Source organism: Ochlerotatus camptorhynchus, unplaced genomic scaffold (assembly GCF_037179485.1).
Source record: "Ochlerotatus camptorhynchus isolate MF236.1 unplaced genomic scaffold, CSIRO-AGI_Acam_v1.1 ptg000330l, whole genome shotgun sequence".
In the NCBI taxonomy this organism is placed as follows: Eukaryota; Metazoa; Arthropoda; class Insecta; order Diptera; family Culicidae; genus Ochlerotatus; species Ochlerotatus camptorhynchus.
This window is the reverse complement of record NW_027040818.1, coordinates 11,125,257-11,148,494: the sequence shown is the minus strand read 5'-3', so window position 1 is coordinate 11,148,494 and position 23,238 is coordinate 11,125,257. Positions and strand designations below refer to the sequence as shown.

Sequence of the window (23,238 nt, the reverse complement as noted above, 5' to 3'; positions counted from 1 at the left end):
GAGGAACATCCTTGCCAGGGAAGGATACAAGCTGTACAAAGCCAGTAAACATCCGAACCGGCACATGAAGCAGAATTCCGTGGCCAAAAAGCGTGCTAGGCTCTTGTACCACCGTGTTTTGACGAAACACAAGGGCTGCACTTTGCAGCGTTGCCAGATTGTGTTCATGCTCATCGGGATCAAATGATTAAAAATCGGTATCAATATTCACTATTTTAATTAATTTTAATTTTTTTCAAACTTTTGGACTCAAATCAAATTTTTCATGTAAGTCGGAAGAAACTTCTGGGAAATATTTGAATAAGTCTCTCAATGGTACCGACAAAGCTTCCAGAGGAAGAATAAACAAGACCTTGTGGAGAAACTTTGAAGGAAGTTCTAAAAATATCTAAAAAACATCCGATCTTCTTGATAAATTTCTAACTACATTCTTTAGAAACTTTAGGAACAAATCCAGAAAAGTTTGGAAATCGGAAGCCAATCCCAAAGGAGCTATTTGCAGGGGAAGTAAGGAGAAGCTCGGAAAAACCTTCCAATAAGTCGAAAAAAAAACCTACGGAGAGTGACTTATGGAGAAACTTCCAGAGGAAGACGAAAGAAACTTCTGCGAGAACTCGATGGATCATCCGGTAGAACTTAAATTGACCTTCTTGGACAAGACAGAAGAAACTTCCAGGAGATACTGGGGGAAACTTCCAGGAGGCACTGGGAGAATCTTCCTAAGGTAGATTGAAAGAAAATTCTGGAAAAAGTCGGAGGCTTAGTCGAAAGAGACTTCAAGAAGAAGATGGAAAAATATCTGGAAGAAATAGATTTCTGGTGGATGTTAGCACAATATTTCCTGAAGTTCCTCACATGCTCAAATGATCCAGCAATTTTCCTAATATTCATAAAACATCCCTGAAAATCCCACAATGTTCCTGAAGTTTCCGGAACATTCCTAAATTGCACTTCGGAATATCCCATAATTCTTCGGAACTTCTTGAAAGTTCTTGCAATTTTCCTAAAATTAATGGGGCTGTTTTGAAGTTCTCTGATCATCCTCGAAGTACTCGTAACTTTTCTGATTATTATGGAACTACTGGAAAATCTCTTATCTTCTTTAGCGCTTTCATTTTTTTTTTTAAATTAATGAGCATCAGCGTTCAAGTTCTCTGAACTTCCCGGTTTTTACTTTTTTTTTAGTTTTCGAAACTGCCGATAAAAAAACATAGAACTTCCCTTAAAATGTTCTCACAATTTTCTAAAGTTCATGTAGCTTCCCTTACATTTCCAAAACTTTCATGAACCTCTCGAATCTTCACTGAAGTTTTCGGAGATTCCCGGAACTCATTTAAAGGTTCAGAAATTTCCTTGAATTTATATGTCCTAATGCTTCCCTAAAGTTATCTTAATTCTCCTGAAAAAAATTGAACTATCCTGAAAACCATTAAATTTCTTTGAACTTCTTTGGGCTTGTGAAGTTTCCAAAATATTTCAGTTTCCTTAAGTTCACTGGAGTTTTCTGGGCTTTCCTGAGATTCCCGGGTTCTCGGATTTGAACAGAAGTTAACGAAACTGTCCTTAATTTATCGGAACCTACCCAAAAGTCCGAACTATTCTGAAGTTTCAGAACTTTTGAAAAGTTCCTGAAGTTTTCCTGAAACTAATAGAACCTCAATAAAACTCTGGAAGCATTTCTGAAGTTCCGGAAACGTTGAAAAAAACTGACGGGAAGAGACGGAATAACCTTTCCAGCGAAGCCAGAAGAAGCTTCCAAGGGAAGTCGAAATAGCTTTCCGGAAGGAATCGGAAAATAATTTACAGGGTAAGATTGACGAAAATTTCTAGGGAAAGTTGGTAGAAACTTCGAAGGGAAGAGTTAAGAAATTTCAGGAAGTTCTAAAATTAACGTTTTTGTTGACCTATTTTTCCACTGATCAAAAGTATTTCCCGATTTCCAGAAATTCCTGGAATGTGCCATTAGCTGTTTCTCGACTCCTTTGTAACCAAAAACGGCGAGAAAATGGAAGCATTAGTCGAAAGAGTATCAAGCATAAGACATTTTCAGCGGCGCCGGTGGTGTAGTGGTAAGCTTGATTACCTCTCACCCCAGCAGGCCTGGGTTCAATCCCAGTCGGCGCCGCCGGGATGTTCTGAGGCATAACATCTCTGATCACGAAGTAAAGCTGTTGGTCTCCGGTTCATGAGCTAATGGGTCGAAAAGTAGGGTACAGGTATGGCAGCTGCCTCCCTGGCGTCGGTAGCATTGGTGCTCAGCACTGAAAAAAAGATCGACGGAAAAAAAAGCATAAGACATTTTTGAAGATGATATTTTTTTAGAGCAGGCTCAAAAATATTAATTTTCAGGAAAATAAAAGTTTCTCACAATAGTTTTCTTTGACAATTCAGTGCGGCCAGGCAGTAAACATTTTGATTATTATTAAAAAAAAATCGGTATAAATCGGTATTATAACTCAAAATCGGTATTCTGATAAACCTTTTCTGTATATCGGTATCAAGTTTGAAAATCGGTATATATACCGATAAATACCGGTATATCTGGCAACGCTGGCACTTTGATCGATGATGAAACATACGTCAAACTCGATTTTAAGCAGCTTCCCGGTCAAAAGTTTTACATCGCGACTGGACGTGGGGATGCACAGTGGTTCCCCTAGAACAAAAGTTGTCCAAAACCTCAAAATTGTTACAAATAGGGGAAAAGTTGGCTTCGGCAATACCTTAACCTATTATCGTCAGGGGTAAACAAAGTCCTAGAGCACTCAAATTTGGCCAATAGTTGCTCTGAAACACAATGTATCCACATGCCAAAAGTGAGCTCTCAAGGACGTTGTTTACCCCCTGACGATAATAGGTTAAGGTATTGCCGAAGTCAACTTTTCCCCTAGGTGTTTTTAGCTGTACGAAGAAAACTTGACAATCAATACGTCACAAAAGGAGTATAGTAGAACCAAAACCAATCAATGGTCCCAAAGCCGTATATTTAGGAAGACAAAAATGTTTGCGCCCAAACCGTCAGTTTTAGGTTTATACTATCTTAGGAAAAGTTGCTTCATATTTTTGTTCAATCTTTTTATGTTCGTAGAATTAGGGTGGTCCATAAATTGGTGAATTAAAAATACAAACTTTTTTATTATTTGAGATAGACCAGAGCAGTGTTCTAAACAGTTGTAGAACAATCAATTCAAAGCAACTTTGTTGATAAAACAACGTTTTTGTCTCTTATGGTTCATGAGTAATGATTTTTTTTAAACAAGCAGGTTAGGGTGGCCATTAAAATCGGTTTTCTTTGAATATCTTTTTATGCGTTAATTTCTCGTAAAAACATTGTTCTGATTACATTTAGAACTTTTGATGACGCATATTTCTGCTCAAGCAACTAGGTTACTCTCTTTTTTGATTAGAGGCTAAAGGCTATTTTCTTCGAAAAAAAATGGCTCTTTTCAATTGTCAATATCTCAAAATGGAGCAAACCGATTTTGAAACATTTAATTTCTTTGGAAACATCGTTTTTTCTTCGGTAAAAAAAACTGCAAGAGCTTTTTCTGTTTAAAGCATTTAATTTAATTTAAAAAAAGTAATATTTTTCAGCAAAAAGTTATAAAACCTAAAATGACGATTACACGACTACATAACATACCAGTTAGCATTTACTTAACTGGTACCCCTGCACAGGTGCGTAACGCCATTGGGCACCTGTGTAAGGGTACTAGTTAAACAAATCCTATAAATGAACGGATTTCTACGGTATTTGCCATTCTGCCCCTGAGTGTGGTGTTTCGGTTTAGAAAAAAATTCAAACTTTGACCATTTTACACTACTCCTAAATCTTGTCCGCGATTGAGCCCAAATTATGCAAATGGACTTTTTTCTCGCTAATAAACATTTTGCATATGGTCGGTTTTGAAAATTCATCGGTCACTTTTTTCCCATACATTCATTGGCACCCTAACCCTCTTCATGCTTTTTCCCACAACTTAAATGGTTTGTTTTCCCAGTAGTCTGTTATACAAAAAAAAAATTCCCATGCTGGTGCTATGCAAATGAAAATTAATATCTCGTCGGTCACAGTTAGGGTGACCTCAGCTCCCAGAAAAAAAGCAACATTAAATAGCCAGTTTCAGCTCTGTTTGCTTTCATCGTCCCTGGACCACAAGCAACGACGACGACGACCTGTAGGGAGCACGTTCTGCAATTTAAGCACATTTATTTAATGCTTGCCTCCATCTGGGAAGCGACTCTGCCCAAGTGGTACGGAGAAAGAAAAAAAAAGTGAGCAAGATTTGTTTGCCGTGTAATTCTACTTGGCCTCTACAGTTCTCTGTTGTTGGTTGGCTACTGCTGCTTTAATGATGACCTGCTGAGAGGGAACGCGCGGGTTCAGTAGTGCAAATTTGCACTTTCTCACCATAATCGCTCCATAACTGGTGGCCGCTGCTAACGTTGCCGTTACAAATTATGTTTGCCCAGAGAAAAGGATGTAAAACTAAACTAATTTGGTTACTGAGGGCAATGTGCTCTATGATTCACCCGTAACGACTGCGGGGTTTCGTTCTGTTTGAGAAGTGAGGATAAATATATATCCTTTGCGATTGCGAGAACAGGGATGGGTGCCTTTTCTGATTTCGACGAAAAATCCCCTTTTTAACAGCGTTTCTCAATCTATGGGTCGCGACCCACCGTGGGAATTTAATGTTTTTAATGAATACACATACAGCATCATATGATATTCAAATACAACATCTGTATTCAATATTGATGGGTTGGAAGCTTATTAAAGTTCAAAAAACAGCATGGCGAGGGCGACGAATGCTTGACGAATCAATATGAAAAATGATTTTCCACACAGCATCGCCAAAAGCAGGAAACTTCAGTCAGTTTGTCAACTCAGAATAGCATTTCATCATCCCAACGGGAAATGGGAAAATCCAAACCGCAAAACTGAATTTAATTTAATCCACTTTTGCATGCAGGCATTTGCAACTGTCTCTCTCTCTCCATTTACCCATCCAACTATGATGGAATTTACCACATTTTCCAACAGATTTTCCCAGCAGGGAAGGACACATTGCCGTCCTCTCGCCTGGCAGGAAAAAAAACAAGTTTTGCAATAAACATTCATTTTGTTGACGAATACCCAATGGATGCTGCGCTGCAAGCTGCAACTGGACGACGGACGACGACCCGGTCAGTTTTTTCCCAAGCAATTATTTATTCAACTCCCACAATTTGAGAGCTCCATGCACGCAATCATTCTGTTCGGGCGCTTCGACAGTCAGTGGGAAAACCACAATTTCTGAATCCCCAACACGCTCTCTGCTCCATTTGGGCCGGACAGGCAGACGGGTGGAAGGTTTTAATTAATTTCTGAGTTGGGTGATTTCAATTTAATGTGTGTTGTCAAAGTTTGTCACGTGCTATAATGGATGGCGGAATGTATGTTTGCGTGGGGAGTGCTGGTTTTTTTTTCTGGAGTTAAGTACCTACTCCTACCAAAAGGCGAGGCAGAGGTTTTGCGGGGGAGGCGGAGAGTAATTAACAGTCAGTTGGGTGAGATCTTTTTGAATACGGGATTCAGCCGAGGATGGTTATTTATTGATGATTTGAATGGGAGTTCGTTTGGTCACACTTTGGTTATTATGTGTCATTTTAGTTTTCAATTCATAATTAGGTGGTGGCAGGTGTGTTAAATTGTTAAATTACAGTCTACTCTCCCTTACTAATTAGCATAAATGGATGGAAATTCAGTGTATCCTCAGTTCTATTTTTTCTAAATCTCCAATTGCAACCAAGTTTAATGCAACTTGTTTAAGTTGCCAGATCAACTGTAATTACACAGATAACCAATAGACGTTGCTTGGGCCTAGCAGTAATCCTCAATGTGTAAAACTGGTGATCTAAAACTTGGCAATACCAGCACCGGTCACGTCCAAATGCTGGTCCATAAAGAAATATGTAGTAATATGCTGACGTAATATTTGCTTTAATCAAAGCCGAGAACACCTCTGTACTTCCACGAGGAATCACTGGGATGTTGGGTAAGAGGGTTGGGTTTGCAGCAGGATTCGTTTTGGTAACCTGAATTGATGTCCCATCCACATTCAAGGGTTTGAGATTAGACTCACGATATTCTGCTCAGTAAGCAAAAATGGTCGCTCTAAGGCCAGCGAACCCTTCATATCACATCATACCACTATTGGAGTTGTTGTAGCCACGACAACGACATAAATAACAAGCGATTTGACCATAAAGCTCTTTAATATGAGTATTCCTGGAACCGTGTTTTGCTGCTCAGTAAGCCGGGGCCTCCCTTAGCTCAGTCGGTAAAGCCACAGTTACAAAGCAAGAACATGCTGGAGGTGGCTGGGTTCAGGAATTTTGCGGATTGGAAAATTTCTCGACTTCCCTGGGCATAGAAGTATGATTGAACTTGCCACACAATTATACCAATGCAAAAATGGTACAGGCATCAAAAGCCCTCAAATAATTACTGTGGAAGTGCATCTATAACACTAAGTTGAGAGCACGCAATAAGCTAATATGAGATATGCAATAAGCTTGAAATGCGAAGAAGAAGAAGAAGCAAGCCACTGCAAGTGACGATCTTTCAAGTCCGAAAACTAAAATCTATGAAAACGAACTTAGGCCTTCAATAAGTTCCACTTTCACGCGACGTTTTTTTTTTCATATGAAATGCACAATATAAAAATACATCACTGGAGCGGTCACTAACCGAGTCTTGCCATTACTAACAAGGTACACAAAATAACAAGGTCCAAAATGCGTTCTTTGCTTACTGAAAACTCCAGTTTAAAACTAGGGCCTGGCGAAAAATCCTACTCCAGTAATGAAAATATAAAAATTAATAAAAAGGAACGAATTCACCAAGCTAGATCCTTTTCAAGAAACCTATCAATCTCACGCAGTTTGTAGCACTGTTCAAGCCCCTCCGGGCTAACCCTCCCCAGGACCGTGAACAAGAAAGCTTTGATAAGGCACCTTCACCGGCTTATCCGCACCTTCGATTATTTGCTGTCGCCATTTTAAATACGCATCACATACATATCATCATCACCAGCAGCAGATCTGCAACATCATAAAAAATAAAACACTGGTACTGGTGCCTCTGCTTCGGTCAAGAGCTTCCCATGTAACATTGCAAGTTTTATCGAAGTTTTAAAGCATGCTACAAGTCTGAATCAAGGTATTCAGAACCCTTATAAAACCACAATTGTTACTTGAGTTGGACCCTACTGGGAATTCACCTCTCATTAAGGTACGTTTAGACTATCTGATTTGTTGGTCTGATTCGAGCGAACTGCTCGATAATTTTGTCGGATGCAATGTTTGGATGCGTTCACACTTTTTCGACAGTATGATTAGATTCGACGTTTGATTTGTCGAACGAAATAGTTTTGCGTTTAATTTTCATTCGACTCATCCAGCAAAATAGCCGCAAGTTAGGTGAAAATATTGATTTTTTTTTCTATCTAAAATTTCACGGATTTGAACCGCTAAAGAACGCTTGATTTGTGTGTTGATGGCATCCAGCAGCAACCCTGATAACTTGTGTATGGTTATTTTGCTTAACGACGTGATCAGGGTATCATCCAAACCACTTATGGAATAGTTCAATCATTTGGGTTATCGTTCGGGTATGGTATATTTTTATTAGGGAAAATAAACCGATTTCACTATTCAATAATGTCCTGTGTATGGTTTGCCTGATTTTTATTTTCCAGTGTGATTGGCCGAAAGGCTTTGATCTTGGCATGGTCAACAAAACAGTGTGTATAACGGGTGGTCAATAAAAAAAGAGATTTTTTTCAATCATATAGCTAGTAAAAAAATATTTTAACGAATTCAGTATTTTTTATTAAAAACATAATATTTATCCTTCAAAATCACGTCAATGAATATTGGAGAAGGGGCCCTGGTCAGCCGTACGACGCAACTAAGTCGCGATGCTCTCACAAGAGCGCTGGACAGCACTGAAATCATTCTCATTTTTTATTGAACACCCGTTAGTTGGAACAATTTTTGTGATAACTTTTTTGCAACTATTTCGAACTGTTGTTTATATCACTTTTGATGAAAAATGTCACAGTAAATTGATGTACACGCTTTGCGTGTATTTATAATGGTCAAAAATCAAAGAAAATGATTTCGATATATATTAACCAACTAGGGGAAATGACGGCTTCGGCATGACATACTATTTTCGGCAACACAAATTGAAACACTATTTTCACTGGATTTTCTTATGAAAATACTTCGCTGAAAGCATGCAAACGATTCTTTATGCTTTCAGCTTCAATTTGACTATATTTTTACCACTGAGAAAAAGCAATCTACCAAGGTTTTCTTGAAATGCAACACACGCACTACAAATTGTAGCAGATTTCGAGTTGCCGATAATAGAACAGTAGATTTACATGCAGTTCAAATGGAACGGTTGCCGAAGAAAAACTGGTTGCCGACAATACTCGCTCTCACTAGAGAAGATTGAAGCTTTGTAAAAGCGTTTCAAAACAGTTTTTGACAATTCTTTCGACTGAACTTGTTAGAGCAGCTGGCAGCAAAAGATTGTGAACAAACCAATACTGCATATGTGTGCGTTCCTTAGAGAAAAAGCCTATAGAAAGAAGGTCGCTGCTTAGGTTGCCGAGAATACGTAAATTCCCCTATTGATCACAGGTTTGAAGTATTCGGAGGAGATGAGGAGACCGGTGTGAGAATATTTTGGTGTGACAAAATTATTTGACTGTGAGTCTATTGCGGGGTAAAATGCGTAATATGCAGTTCAATATAGTCACAAATCTCGCGTCACTTTTCAATAAGACCAATGTAACATATCCACCATCTTTAGAAAATCAAAGTTGAAGTTCGACAGATTATTATTTTAACTGTTTAGAAACAATACATTTTGCAATACTATTTTTAATGTAATCAGTGAATAATAACGTTGAAAATTCAGTAGAAACGGTAAAATCACAATTTTACTTTGAATGTCATGCTACAATATAGAACAAACCACATAGGACGTTTTGACTAGTCAAGTTGTACATCGGACATGTTACATTGGACGATTTTTCTCAATGACATAATCAATGAGTGTTACATTGCACGTTTTGTTCTACATGATACTGGATTCCCTTTCACAGATTTCAGAGTAGAGTACCTTAATTTAGATTGGCCCCGCCTTTAGAAAATGAGCACCAATCATGCTAGGCAGTCCGAATGACCGAAGTAACAATCATGTACCCATCATTTGAAACCAACCCGGGGGCAACTTGACAGCTCCAGTATATTGCCAGTGTACCCCGAAATCCAAGCTTGAAATTCATCTCATTGTCGCGCGCCCACCAAACCAGAACGCTGACGTCAAAATCAACGTTAGTAACACAGGAAGTCCAGTGATGCCAGCGAAAAATTTCGTTTTGGTTTTTCAGTTGTATGCACAATTCATAATCAGTTTATGAAACTTTTTTTTTGTAGTCTCGTGTGACTTTGAGCAGAACAGGACCAAAAGTTAAAAAATATGATGTAACCGAAGATACTATCGGTAATTTCGATGCTATTACTGTTATCGTCGATGATGAACAATGGTTTTGCAGCGAGTAGGAGAGTACTTATTACAGTATTCCCCCGCTAATCCGACAAATTTGATAATGTGACTGTCAAGTCCATACAAATCAAAGTTACCAATACATAAAAAAAATCTCCATAAGAGACCGTGATGTCGGATAAAGAAGAGCCGGAGTAGGAAGATACTGTATACGCAGCTAGTACTGCAAAATGGACAAGGTACTAGCTTAAAAGAGTACAGTGGTGAACTTTGTGCGCCTTTCGAAGGCCTTAAATGCATTAAGCTAAATGTGTAATATATCATGTAATTTGACTAATTTTCAATTTTATAAGTTTACTTTACTTACCCCATAAAGATTTTTTATTGAACGGGTCCAGGACAAGCCTCCATTGCACAATTATGCTCAAAGCAATAATCTGGAGGTTAATCAAATTCAAGAGCAAAAAATAACTGGAGAAACCAAAGTATTTTAATTGCCATTCAAAGTTATAAGAAGATGAAACTCTGTTCAATTTGTATGGATTTATTTCATTTCACCACGAAAATCATAAATTAGCTCTTTTCATATGGCATTCTTGTCTGTTGTTTGACATCCACACATGGTGAAATAAAAAGTTGGTTTTCCATAGATAAATACCGTTGCGGCGGTGAAGGACAATCCCTTTGTTTACGTCGTGTGGCGACATCTACTATTTGCAAGTGGGAACGTGAAACTAAGGTTATCTGTCACCTTGCTTGTTTCAAACTGTACATTGGACAATTTTTCACCTAAGATTATCTTAAATAAATGAAAGTAAATTTAGATGGGTGTTTTTGTATCACATACAATGATAGAAAAGCAATAGTTTGTATCGCTCAACTCGATTTGTTTACATTTTTCTACTCAGGACCTTTTGAAAAATGGCGTGAGAAATAATTTAATATGAATGACATTTTATCTACCGCACAGCACGTGTTGCTTCAAGGCTTTTTTTTATCCCAGTAAAGCCGGTCCATGAGTTGATGCGTCGATAGGTAGGGTCCAGGTGTGGGAGCTGCCTCCCTGGCGTCGGTAGTATTGGTACTCAGTAGGGAAAACAAGATTAACGGAAAACAAATTAAGGAAAACAAAAATTCTTGGCACTACGTGACTCTGTCGGCCTAAGTCAGGGATGCCAAATTTAAAGACATATCTTCATTTTGAAGATATTTGAAATCCCGTGAAGGCTTTCATTTTCTGCAGAAATTTTGAAGACATTCCATGTCTTGTGAAGACTTTTGAAGCCAAGTCATATGAAGACACTTAGAGATTGAAGTAGATTTTGGCTACATATTTTAAGCAGCTTCTAGAAAATGTTTATTATAAGCAAGGGCATTTCAGGTTTGCAGGTTTCAAATAGAGGGGGCAAAATCTTAAATGAAGTGGTCGTAATTCAAAGGAAGATAAATCTGCTACGAAAAACTATTTCATAGTCCCTTCAATACTGTAATTTTAAATGTTTACTCATTTCAAAATACCAAGAACTGTTTTATAACTCAGATCAAAGATAAAAATATCAGTGCCCTAGAATTTCAAAAAATGTTAAAAATACATGAACCCTGAAATGTTAAGATGACTTAGGCACTTGATTTATTTTAAACTAGCTGAGTGGGCCCGGTCTTGCTCGGGATTCAATATTAGCTTGAGTTTATGCGCCGATTTAAAAAAAAAAAAAAAATGCTATATTGTATGTAGCCCCCCCCCCCCTATTATCTAAGGGGCTACCCCCTATGATTATCTCCTTATACCCCCACACTCACCCCCACATGCCTAATTTGGTTCCATTTGCTTGATTAGTTCTCGAGTTATGCAGAAATTTCTGTTCCCATCTTCGGAATATTCATATACAGCTTTTCATTTTTTTCAGATTAAACCTAGCTGAAGTATCAGAATCTTAATTTTTATTCCAAGTCAGATTGATCTTGGAACCTAAACACTAAATTCTCACATGATTAACACTGGATTGCATGAAATGCCATTCATGTTCTCCTAATAATTCAATTGAAAACCTTTGGAATTCCTTTGGTATACACCTTGAATTTATGTTTGAACTATCATCAGAACTTCCACTGAATCCTCTTCATAATTCTCCAGCAATTATTTCCCGAACTCCCACGGAATTTTCTTCAGAATTATTTTTAAATTATCCCTAAAATTCACCTGTAACTTTCTTCACTATTCCTAGCCAGTATTCCTTGGCATTCATTATTTTTTCTCCTTTTCTCTGGTGGAATCTTGCTTTGATCTCCCGTTGAACTTCTCCTTAGAAATTTTCTTGGAATGCTCTCATAATTCCCTTGGAATTATTCTCACATTTAGTTAATAATTTTGCTTAAATAATCTTTTAAATTTTCTCTTATCTCTTTTCATTAGGATTCTCCTAAGAATTACCTAGGAATTCTTCTCAGAACTCCCTGGGAAATCTGCTGAGCACTTACCCGGAATCAAATGGTCCTCAGAATAGTCTTGGGAGCATTCCATAGATTTTGGATTATGTTCTCATCAAAACTAAAATGAAATTCCAGTCAGACCTCTCTTAGAGTACTCCTTAGAATTCCCTTTAAGTTCACTTCGACATTTTTGTCAAAAATTATCATGGTAATGCCTTATCTTGAAAATTTTCTAAAATCTATTATTTTGATATTTTGAGATCTTGGGGAAAAAAAAATCAGAATCTTGAAAATTTCTTCAAGGGTGGATTCTTTTTTTTTAAGTCCAAGAATTGAACACTTTCTTCAGCTCTAAAATATTTTCTTTTTCCCGAATCAGAAAAAACTGACTCATGATTTTCAAAATTGCATTAAATCTCGCTCAACGGCGCCGATGGTGTAGTGGTAAGCGTGATTACCTCTCACCCCAGCAGGCCTGGGTTCAATCCCAGTCGGCGCCACCGGGATGTTCTGAGGCATAACATCTCTGATCACGCCTTCCTTCGGATGGGAAGTAAAGCCGTTGGTCCCCGGTTCATGAGTTGATGGGTCGATAGGTAGGGTCCAGGTGTGGGAGCTGCCTTCCTGGCACGCCGGTAGCATTGGTGCTCAGCACGGAAAACACTGATCACATGAAAACACTGATCACATCACCCCAGAACATCCCGGCGGTCCGGACTGGGATTGAACCCAGGCCTGGTGGGGTGAGAGATAATCATGTTTACCACTACACCACCGGTGTCGTTTGTTTGTACTTGTTGCCATACAATTATACTAATGCAAAAATGGTACAGGCATCGAAAGCTCTCAATGAATAACTGTGGAAGTACATCTAGAACACTAAGTTGAAAGCACGCAATGAGCTAATATGCAAGACGAAGAAGAAGAAGAAGAATATTAAATCTCACAATTTTAAAGATTCTTCGATCAATCAATTCTTAAACATTGTTTAGGATCTCAATGAATTCAATTTCAAAATGTCTAACACAATTTAAAACTTTATCTCTTTCATTTGCACTTATTAATCTCAGTAGCGTTCGCAGATCTCGAACAATTTCTATGTAATTCAAAATTTCAGCTGAAAATTTTAAATTCTAGTTGGTACCTAAGTTAAACCTAAAATTATTAAATGTTTCGGAGATGCAAAGGGTCAACGTGAAAGACTTCCATCCTGGGCTGCTCGCTTTTGCCTTGACCTGGGCCCATGTCAGATTCCTATCGACTTGCTTAATTTCCTTGCTGAGACTCTGCCGCCATGAGCAACCAATCCAGCACTTGCTTGCAGATTTCGTTTCCGCACCGTCGAAGTGTGTGGCCGTCGTGGCCGACAGTGATGGCATAATCCTCACTCAAATGATTTTGTTTCGCTCTCAAGGGCTCCCAATATCACGCATGATATTGGAATAAAATATCAAGCATGATATTGTTTTTACAAGCTCCTTTGATATTGCGAGACTATTCAGAACATGTAAAATTGCAGCCACGAGTTGACTTACCACAAAAATGATTCCTTTGCACATCGTTTTCTTAGAAAGAGAAAGCATAGTTTGCTATCTTTCTTTACGCTTCACAAATGGCTGACACGAAGTTACTGCTGTCAGCAGTGATGGAAGTTTCGTTTCGTGCTCGGATGTACAGCAAAAATCTTGAAGCTCAAACTCAACACAGTTTGGTGAGAATTGTAGCCGGGGAGTTTTGTTAGCATGATATCATAGCAACCGTATCACAGCTTGTAATATCATCGGCTATTGTTTGCGTGTTGAGTTTTTGGTCTACGATACTCAAATAAGATTATGCACATTGGTGAGATCAGATTTTTTGATATTTTCACAACACTGGTGGCCAACCCACCTCCACTTTCGCTCTCGAATTTCCGTTGCTATCGGCTTCTGATGACATCGACGATGGAGCTCGGCATTCGAGATCCAGTTGTGAGGCCACCAGGCACGAATTATATACCGCAGGCATCGGTTGATAAAGACCTGCTACTTTTGAGTGTTCTCCGCTGATACAGACCACGTCTCGCTGGCGTATAACAACACATATTTCACGTTCGAGTTGAAAATTCGGATTTTGGGGCGTTGACTTATCTGGTTGGATCTCCATACGTTTCGTAAACTTGCAAAGGCTGATTCGTACACCGTTCCGCCGTCCGACGCTATTTGGCTGCCAAGATATTGGAAACTTTCGACCGTCTCCACTGCTTGCCCCGCTACCGTAAAGTTGAAAGGGTCTGGGTATAACTAGTTTGGAGTGAATTGTTTACATTTGCAAAATTTCATAACAATCGGTTCAGTGGTTATTGAGATGTCATCGAAACAAGAAGAAAATCGCCGGAGAATTTTGCGCGCCGTCATGGAAAATCCGACTGCGACCATGAGATGGATCGGAAGACAACTGGGAATCACCCATACAACTGTGTCTCGGGTGGTAAAATCGTTTAAGGAGTCCCAGACGACCGAGCGGCGGGCTGGAAGTGGAAGAAAATCGAAGACAGCTGACCCTGTGATGGCCCGGAAGGTGTTGGATTATTTCAAGCGTAATCCGAACCTTTCGATTAACGGCGCCGGTGGTGTAGTGGTAAGCGTGATTACCTCTCACCCCAGCAGGTCTGGGTTCAATCCCAGTCGGCGCCGCCGGGATGTTCTGAGGCATAACATCTCTGATCACGCCTTCCTTCGGATGGGAAGTAAAGCCGTTGGTCCCCGGTTCATGAGTTGATGGGTCGATAGGTAGGGTCCAGGTGTGGGAGCTGCCTTCCTGGCACGTCGGTAGCATTGGTGCTCAGCACGGAAAACAAGATCGACGGAAAAAAACAAACCAAAGGAACCTTTCGATTCGCGACGCGGCTCTGAAGGCTAAGTGTTCCGCCTGGTTCGTTCAGAAAACCATGAAACGAGCTGGGTTTCGTGTATTCAAGGTCCGGAAGGCACCGAACCGGCGTGATCAACAAAACACGGCGGCCAAATCCCGCGCAAGGAAGCTGTATCGAGAGTGATTAACGAAACCGATGTGTGTGGTTATGGATGACGAAACCTACATCAAGGCAGACGCAAAGCAGATACCGGGGCTGGAGTTCTACGTTGCCAAATCACGGTTCGATGTTCCGGAAGACATAAGGAAGAAGAAAGTGGACAAATTCGCCAAAAAATACTTGCTCTGGCAGGCCATATGCCAATGCGGTAAACTGAGTAAACCGTACATCACAATGGGTACCATCAACAGCGAAATTTACCGCACCGAGTGCCTCCAGAAGCGTCTGTTGCCCTTCCTGCGGTCCCACGGAGGCGAGACATTATTTTGGCCGGACCTGGCATCATGCCATTACGGGCGATCGACGTTGAATTGGTACAGAGACAATAACGTTGTTTTTGTACCAAAAACCGCCAACACCCCAAATTCACCAGAGATTCGTGGACAGATTTTGGGCCATAATGAAGGCCAAAGTTCGAAAATCGTCCAAGGTGTTTAAAAACGAGCTGGCGGAGTTGAAGAAAGAATGGATGAAAATGACCAAAAAGGTCGGCTCCACCATTGCACAAAATGTAATGAGGGGTCTTAAGAGAAAGGTGCGGGCTTTCAGTGATGGAAATAAAATTGAATAAAGTAATTATGCCGAAACATAATCCATATATATTTGTTCATTCCCTGAAAGTGTCAAGAAAATCCGACTTAAAATAAATTTTTGGCGAACACTTTTGTCTGGTGCATTTTTTTCGAGTACAGGCCTTAGGAGACCAACACCTTGAATACCAGAGTATAGTAGTACCTGTCCTGACGGCAGCTTGTGTTCTCCAAAGTTTGGCCAACGAGCTTCACTCAGTCCCAGGATTTCTAGCTTCATGCGTCACGCCTCATTGTCGAGTTGTGCCAGTTTACACTGCTGGGCTAACGTCAATACATTCATGTTCGTTGTTTTGCGCTAAGAGTCGTTGCCGTTAAATCAGTTAGATGTCTTTCTGTGTAGGTTTCTTGAACAATTATAAAGGTTTCAGAGACAGTATGTGGTTAGCCTACGGTCTCCTATCCGCCGTGATGGGACTGCCATCTTAGGTGTCCGGGGAAGAGCATTTCTTATTCAGCCGCTGAATGGCAGTCAGATACTGCTTGAGCCGCACCTCCATGGTGAACAGACGCTCGGGTTGGCGAAGCATTTCCTCTATCACCGTGCTAAGGTTACCGCGCCAGTGTTCACGTCGCACCTCCTCACTCTGCTATTGTCGGATTGACAACATTGCCCAGGCTACGCCAACCAGTTGTGTCAATGTTTCAGCTGGCAGTCTTTTGTGATCATATGACTCGTGGAGGCGTGAGGTAGGAACTTGACCTGAGCTAAGTGCATCGCTCCTTCCACACAGCAAAAAATAAATGTTAATATTACATCCAAGAGGATGCACTTCAATCATGTCGAAAATCTCATGTAATTTTTATGTCCACAAAAATAAACAAATGCAGTAAAAGCAGCGCTGTGCCAGTTTAGAGACGATTGAAGTGCTACCACTTTGATGTGATATTAAAATTAATTTTTTGCTGTGCAGATTGTCTCATCATTTTGTAGGTAATTATCTCAGATTTATTCGCTCTCGTTGAAAGCTTTTTCTTGAATCTCTGGCACCCCTGCCTTTAGTACTTGAGTTTAATTTGTCTCATGATAGATTTAGGTAATAATTAAAAATAAGGACCATTATCTCAAGAACACCATATACATGGCAGATGTGTTCTGGGTACTCAATGTGCCCACAAGTTCTAATGTTTTCACAGCCTCTTAGATTTTATCATCAACATCACAGCATTCAGAAGCTCTGCTTTTAACAAATCGCGTTATAGAATCAAAATAACATAACGCCCAAAGGAGGCATCGAGTTGTGGAAATATCGACTTATGGAGATTACGATGCGTGGAAAAATTAGAGGACCACCAAATCCATCGAGTTATAGAAATTATCGAGCTGTGGAGATTTTACTGGATTTGAATTTTAAAAACATTTTTGGAATTTTCGTGGTACAAACTATGTGATTCCTAATCTTCTATTCGTTATTCCCTAGTTTGAAGTGGTTAATACTAGGGTTCTGATGCATGGTCATTATCGGTGTCATTGCTTGTTTTTTTTTTCTAAGGAATCCGATTTTGACTGCCAAAGAGGCGCGCTTCTGGAGGGTGCTCTCACTCTTCGAAGGGTATAACTATAGCGGGACCTTTAAATTAGAATCGATTCCTTGCGATGAAGGCTAGAATGACAACTGTAAAAAAACCGAATACTTCATCATTACTCAATAGTAATGGAGTAATACAACATGCACTAAACTAAGGACACGGGATCCCGAGTAGGAGAAAATAACTAATGAATACCTAATTCTGATCTGATACCAGAATTTGGTGTTGATCAGCAAGAGGTAAACCAAAGAATGATACTAAAAAATTTCATGCAAAATACTTTGTAAATAACAAAAAAATAATACTTGGATACCAAAAGAATACCTGTGTGGTATTGTTTTGGTATTGCATTTGCATAATTTGGTATTGGAATGGTTTTGTTGGAACATGCACATCCATACCAATTTATGGTATCGAGATATTCGTCCCTGCTCGGGATATGATATACAATAGATCAAATTACTAGTCGCAGTGGTTTTATGTCCCGAACAGAGGGAAAATAAATATCAGCTTGTATTGATAGTAAAATTTTAAATTCCATTCGTTTTCGATTTCAAGCAGCCATGGACGTGAAAATGGAGCATGTCATAAATCTATATATATTCGTGTGTTATCATCTAGAAACTGAAATCTCTTCTAAAGAATGACACATTTATTTATAGAGGTAAAAAGGGACCATGCGTGGAAAATTCGTTCAATATCAGAGCTTAGACGCATTGCCAGGACTCCAAAAGTGCTGGAACTAAAACGTGCGTGCCAGCTGTGGTTCATTTTCGTGACAAATGTGGCTATCTAATCAGAGGTAAAGGGAGAGAGATTTGAATTAAAGTATTGTAAGTTGAAGGTTGATATCAAAAAATCATGCAAGCGTTCAATCTTTAGGACCATTTTTAAAAATGAAACTTATTCCAAATCACCCAGTCAAAAATAAAGATATAAAGGAGATCCTAATTGGTCGAGGAGATCCTAATTGGTGAAAAGTTCCATGCAAATCCAATGTCATTTTTGCTTTTTAGGAACTGTTCAATGTTGTTGGAAGTTTTACTTAAAATTACTAAACACATTTTTTTTACCAAAAATATTTTTCTCAACGTCATTTCGATCAAAAGTGCCGTTTCCGTGCTACATTTTTTGGAAAAAATTCAAATAAGGCATTGTGAAAATTTTCCAACATCTAAAATGGCCCAATTTTAGCCAAAGCATGAATGATTGCTCTTAACAAAACAATTCTGCTCGGATAGTCTCAGTTCGATTAAGGCTATTCGGTTGATGAAACCAGGTAGGCACTCATCTAATGTCCTTTCATAGACAAGGGAGCAGATGAGTGTGCTGGACGAAAGATCATATATGATTACCTTTGTATGGGTTCCCTCACATTGCTCAATCCCAGGCAATGAGAAGGTGGACTCACTCGCAAAGGTGGGCGCGCAGGAAGGTGAATTTTATGACAGGCGAATTTCACACGATGAATTTACCATTTAGTTGAAGCCATTTTCAATGGTTTTGAACTTTTCTCAAAGTTCAGTAAATGTTGAAATCAGTCTTGTTAAAGATTATGAAGCTTCGATTTTTACAACCTAGCAAGCTTTTCAAATGTAATTCTTCCTTTTTTGAACATGAGCAGTTCTATTGAGATATACTGATTTCAGAAATTTTCAAAAAATCTATTTTTTTTTATTTATAAAGGGTGTCCACGATGAAATTGCCACACACAAAATTGATTCGCAAAATTCGAGTTTTCATCCGATTGCCATCAAATTTTCAGGGATTGAGAAATAACTATTAAACTTCATTTTACCATTTTACTCGTATTTTATTTACAGTCCATACGCAAATGCCCGCACCTTGGCCTTAACCCCGGCCATAAGATTCTGCACAACCTGTGAATCAACCGTTTTTTGCATGTAAACCCATACTTTCTTCAGTTCCTCGACTGTCTTCACTACCTTAGGTCGTTTAAGAAGGTGCTGCTTCATAATCGCCCAGTACTTCTCGATGGGTGGAGCTCCGGAGTGTTGGGAGGGTTGAACATTTTCGGCACGAAATTGACCTTATTGTCTCCGCATACCACTTCAGCACGTCCTTGGAGTAGTGGCATGAGGCCAAATCCGGCCAGAAGATTGTTGGGACGTTGTGGGCCTTCAGGAGAGGAAGCAGCCGCTTCTGGAGGCACTCTTTTATGTAAACATGTCCGTTCATCGTGTCCTGGGTCACGAAAGGTGCACTCCGCTTCCCGCACGTGCAGATGGCTTGACAAACCAGGAATTTCTTCGCAAATTTGGACATCTTCTGAGTGCGGACATGCTCCGGAACGCTGAACTTATCCTTGGCCGTGAAAAACAGGTTGCCGGGGATCTGTTTGAAGTCGGCCTTCACATATGTTTCGTCGTCCATGATGCAGCATTCAACTTTCGTCAGCATGTTGAGGTACAACTTCCTGGCACGGGTTTTGGCGGACTTGTTCTGCTTCTCGTCGCGATTAGGGGCCTATTGTACCTTGAACGTTCGAAGCCCAGCCTTAGTTTTGACCTTCTGGACAAAACTTCGGCTTAGGTGCAGCTTCTTAGCCACATCCCTAACGGAGGCGTTCGGATTTCGGTTGAAGGCCCCAACTACGCGGTTGTGATTTTTGGTGTTGTACGGAATACTTTTTCCTTCACTTCTGGGCTTCCGATCGGTGGTCAACCGTTCCTCGAACCGTTTAATCACTCGCGACACCGTGGAATTCGCGATTCCCAACGTTTTAGCGATGGAACGATGCGAGAGATCCTTGTTCTCGTGATGAATGCGCAAGATTTTATCACGCACGAGCTGTTCTTTCGACTCCATTTCCACGAGTTTTGATCACAGGACTTTAAAACTTGCAGGATGTAAATAATGCACTATGAACTAAATCCACCCAAATTTTCATTAAATTCTACCCAACGGTTAAAAAGTTAGAGCAATTTCGTAGTGTGGCAATTTCATCGTGGACACCCTTTAGGAATGCTTCATTCTATTAAACATGAGAAGTTCTTTGGAGTTTTACTGATTCCGGAAATATTTAAACAATCAGTGTATTAAATTTTAGAAATGACCCATTCGGCGAAATGATGGGAACACTGGAAATCTTGGACGGTTAAATTATTCCTAATGTTTCTTCAAGAGCGTGGTTTAAAGGCTTGGGCTTGAGTCACGACTTCATTCGCGTGATGAGTAGACTTATGTCCAACCACTACTCGCTAGATGCGCATCTCCATAGAATGAACCTATTGGACAGCAACATCTGTCGGTGTGGAAACGGCTACGATGACAACGATCACGCAGTTTAGCAATGTACGGATAATGACGCTAAAGAGTGACTTATGAATACCTTCGAGGCCCAAGGAAGACAACCCTACATCCCTATCAGAGACGTGTTGGGAACCCGCGATCTGTGTTATATGCAGTCGATTTATGTGTTTCTGCAAATGTCTAGTATAAGAATTCAATTAATTTGTCTTGTGTCTCTCTTTATTAGTATTTGATTGAATTGTCCCCCCGTCTCGATGAGTCTCATCGTCACCCACTGGTCACCATAGCCGGTCGAACTCCAGACGAGTCTAGAATCGCACTACCGTTCATACTGGCGACAACGCTCTTATGAGACAACGAAACCTCCCCCCCAAGCTCCTCCCCTTAACCTATCCTTCGGCAATGTACCCCTCTAAGCTCGGGTAAGCCGCGAGTATTCGGCCCAACTTCTACTGGACATAGACAAAAGTGAATTTTGTTACAAACAATGAATTTTCGGCTCCGTACAGCTATCGCGATTGAGCTTTCAAAATAAACACACTACATAGACAAACATAACAAGATATTGATAGTAATATTTTATATTATTTAGCTTTGGTTTTGCTATTCCCCTCTACCCGGTCATCCATCGCTCAAACAAATTTGCCTATTCGCTATTTTTTTTTCATTTTTGCTCAAACACAGCGCTGCTTACCCGAGCAAAGTCCAGCATCAAAATGACAGCAAATTGAAATAAAGTTTTGATATTAACATCAAACTGAAATCATAATTTGATTTCAGTTTACACATTGACAAAATTGATACCAAATTTAGATTTCATTTTGCTGTACATTTGCTCTTTAAAAATATGTTGTTACGGGTTTGTTTTCATTGCCTTAGCATAACATCAAATTGAATACTTGTTTTGCTATCAACAGGAAAAATGGATAGCAAATTTGGTTTTCAGTTTGCTCTCACTGATAGCAGAAATAGTTTTCTATGTGATGTCACAGGAAGATATGTTTGCTCTCAATTTTGATATTTTAACCGTTAAAACGACCAAAACGACAACAACCTGTGTAATCATTATCAGCGAAATCACAACATCAAATTTAGATTTCAATTTGATCTCAGACTTTGCTCGGGTAGCTTGTCCCTTGAATTCTGCAAAGTTGCTAGTATCTTGTTATGTTGTCTTCGCTAATAACCACGTTTGTAAGGTTGTTCGAAAGATTACAATGATCCACTGAATGAACATACTTTCCGTTTTCTAAAATAAACGTAAAAATCCTGTGTGAAATCCTGTGCTATAGCTTTATACCTCGGCACTTGATATCACCCGGTTACCATCGTACGAGGCACGTTAAACTTTAATTGTGCACGAAATTTATGGTTTCCAGCGGTTTCGGTTGGTAGGTAGGTAGGTGCACTGCAAAGTTTTCCCTCCCTGTATGGACGATCCATTTTCGGCCCTAGACAGATGCGCGTTCCATTCCAAAGCAACGAACGGCAACCAAGTCAGTCTGCTGCTGGTTCGAGCGTATTCAAGTTAATGAAACGACTAAACGGCAGCCGGGGATTTATTGGACTAGCCGCAAAATTCCACAACCAAAATCCACCGGGACTGAGTCGGCGGACAGAGTTGGATTGGTGGAGGACGATAAGTAGCGAGCTAAACGAACCATTTTATCTGATTGGGAACTCGACTCCGATTGGATAATGGGTTTGTTTAGAATAAATAGTTGTTATGTGGATTTGCGGTGGATTTGAATGTGGGTTTATAATTTCCCGTAAACCGATTGCAATTTGATATTATTTGGTTCCAATGTAATTACTGTTATATAATTACTGAAGCTCTGAAGATCTTCCGATTACATCGATTATTGAAACAAGGGTTATAACATCGAAACTAATAGCCACCTTTTGCATGTTCATTTCCAGATTCATCATCATCCCCGGCAGCAATAACCACAGCATCGGCGGAACCAGTTGAATCGGATCCGTCTGAGCTCGATACTAGACTAGCGTCGTCTGGAAGCACCGTCAGAAGCTGTAGAACGTCAACCGCAACGACGACTACGGGAACGTTTCGGAAGCGCTCGCGGCGAATGACTAGCTTCCATCGACATCGTCATAAAAAGCTGGTCAACGAGGACGACACAATGCACAACGGTACCAACAGCAGCAACAACAGCACCAGCAGCAGTAGTAGTAATACGGAAAATGTAACAATCCGACTACTTTGCCCACCGCCATCCGTGCCCAAGGACATTCCTTCGGATACGACTAGTCATAAGCAGCACAACCACCCACGCGTACCAATCGAGATAAGCACTGCCACTCGTCCCAACAGCAGCATCAGTGGGAAACGCTCCGGAAGTGGGTGGTCCATCGTTCGCCATCTGGCAGTCGGTTCCAGCAGCAGCAGCAGCAGCATGAGCCACAGTTGGAAATGGAATTTTGCCCTAGTTTCCACGGTGATGTCGCTGCTGATGTTTCTACTCTCGTCGTCGGCGAGTGCCACGGTGGTACAATCAGGTCAGCAAATCGTCAGCTCCTCGGAATCGGGTCCGGGTCCGGGTCCGGTGGTTGCGGCCCAGAAGCAATCGCGCCAGCAGTGTGCCGTGTCGGAGCACTCGTGCAACAATGGACGCTGTGTGCCACTGAACAAATACTGCAACAACTTCAACGACTGCGGCGACGGAAGCGACGAGCCGCGGTTCTGTACGAGTGAGTATCTGGTTGGAGTTTTCCGGTTTACATTTATTTATTTTTTTTTTTTTCATTGTTTA

The 23,238-nt window shown here is 40.2% G+C and overlaps 2 protein-coding genes across 2 annotated transcripts in view; both read left to right on the top strand.

Annotated features, from left to right (window-relative positions):
- The window catches only part of LOC135708362 (zinc finger and SCAN domain-containing protein 2), a 250,432-nt gene that overhangs the window by 54,134 nt on the left and 173,060 nt on the right, over positions 1-23,238 (top strand). The window lies entirely within an intron of this gene.
- Positions 1-23,238, top strand: part of LOC135708341 (uncharacterized) — a 551,505-nt gene that overhangs the window by 381,551 nt on the left and 146,716 nt on the right. Inside the window, exon 3 of the mRNA XM_065230385.1 lies at positions 22,388-23,176. Coding sequence (XP_065086457.1) covers positions 22,388-23,176 — 789 coding nt within the window. The remainder of the gene's footprint in view (positions 1-22,387; positions 23,177-23,238) is intronic.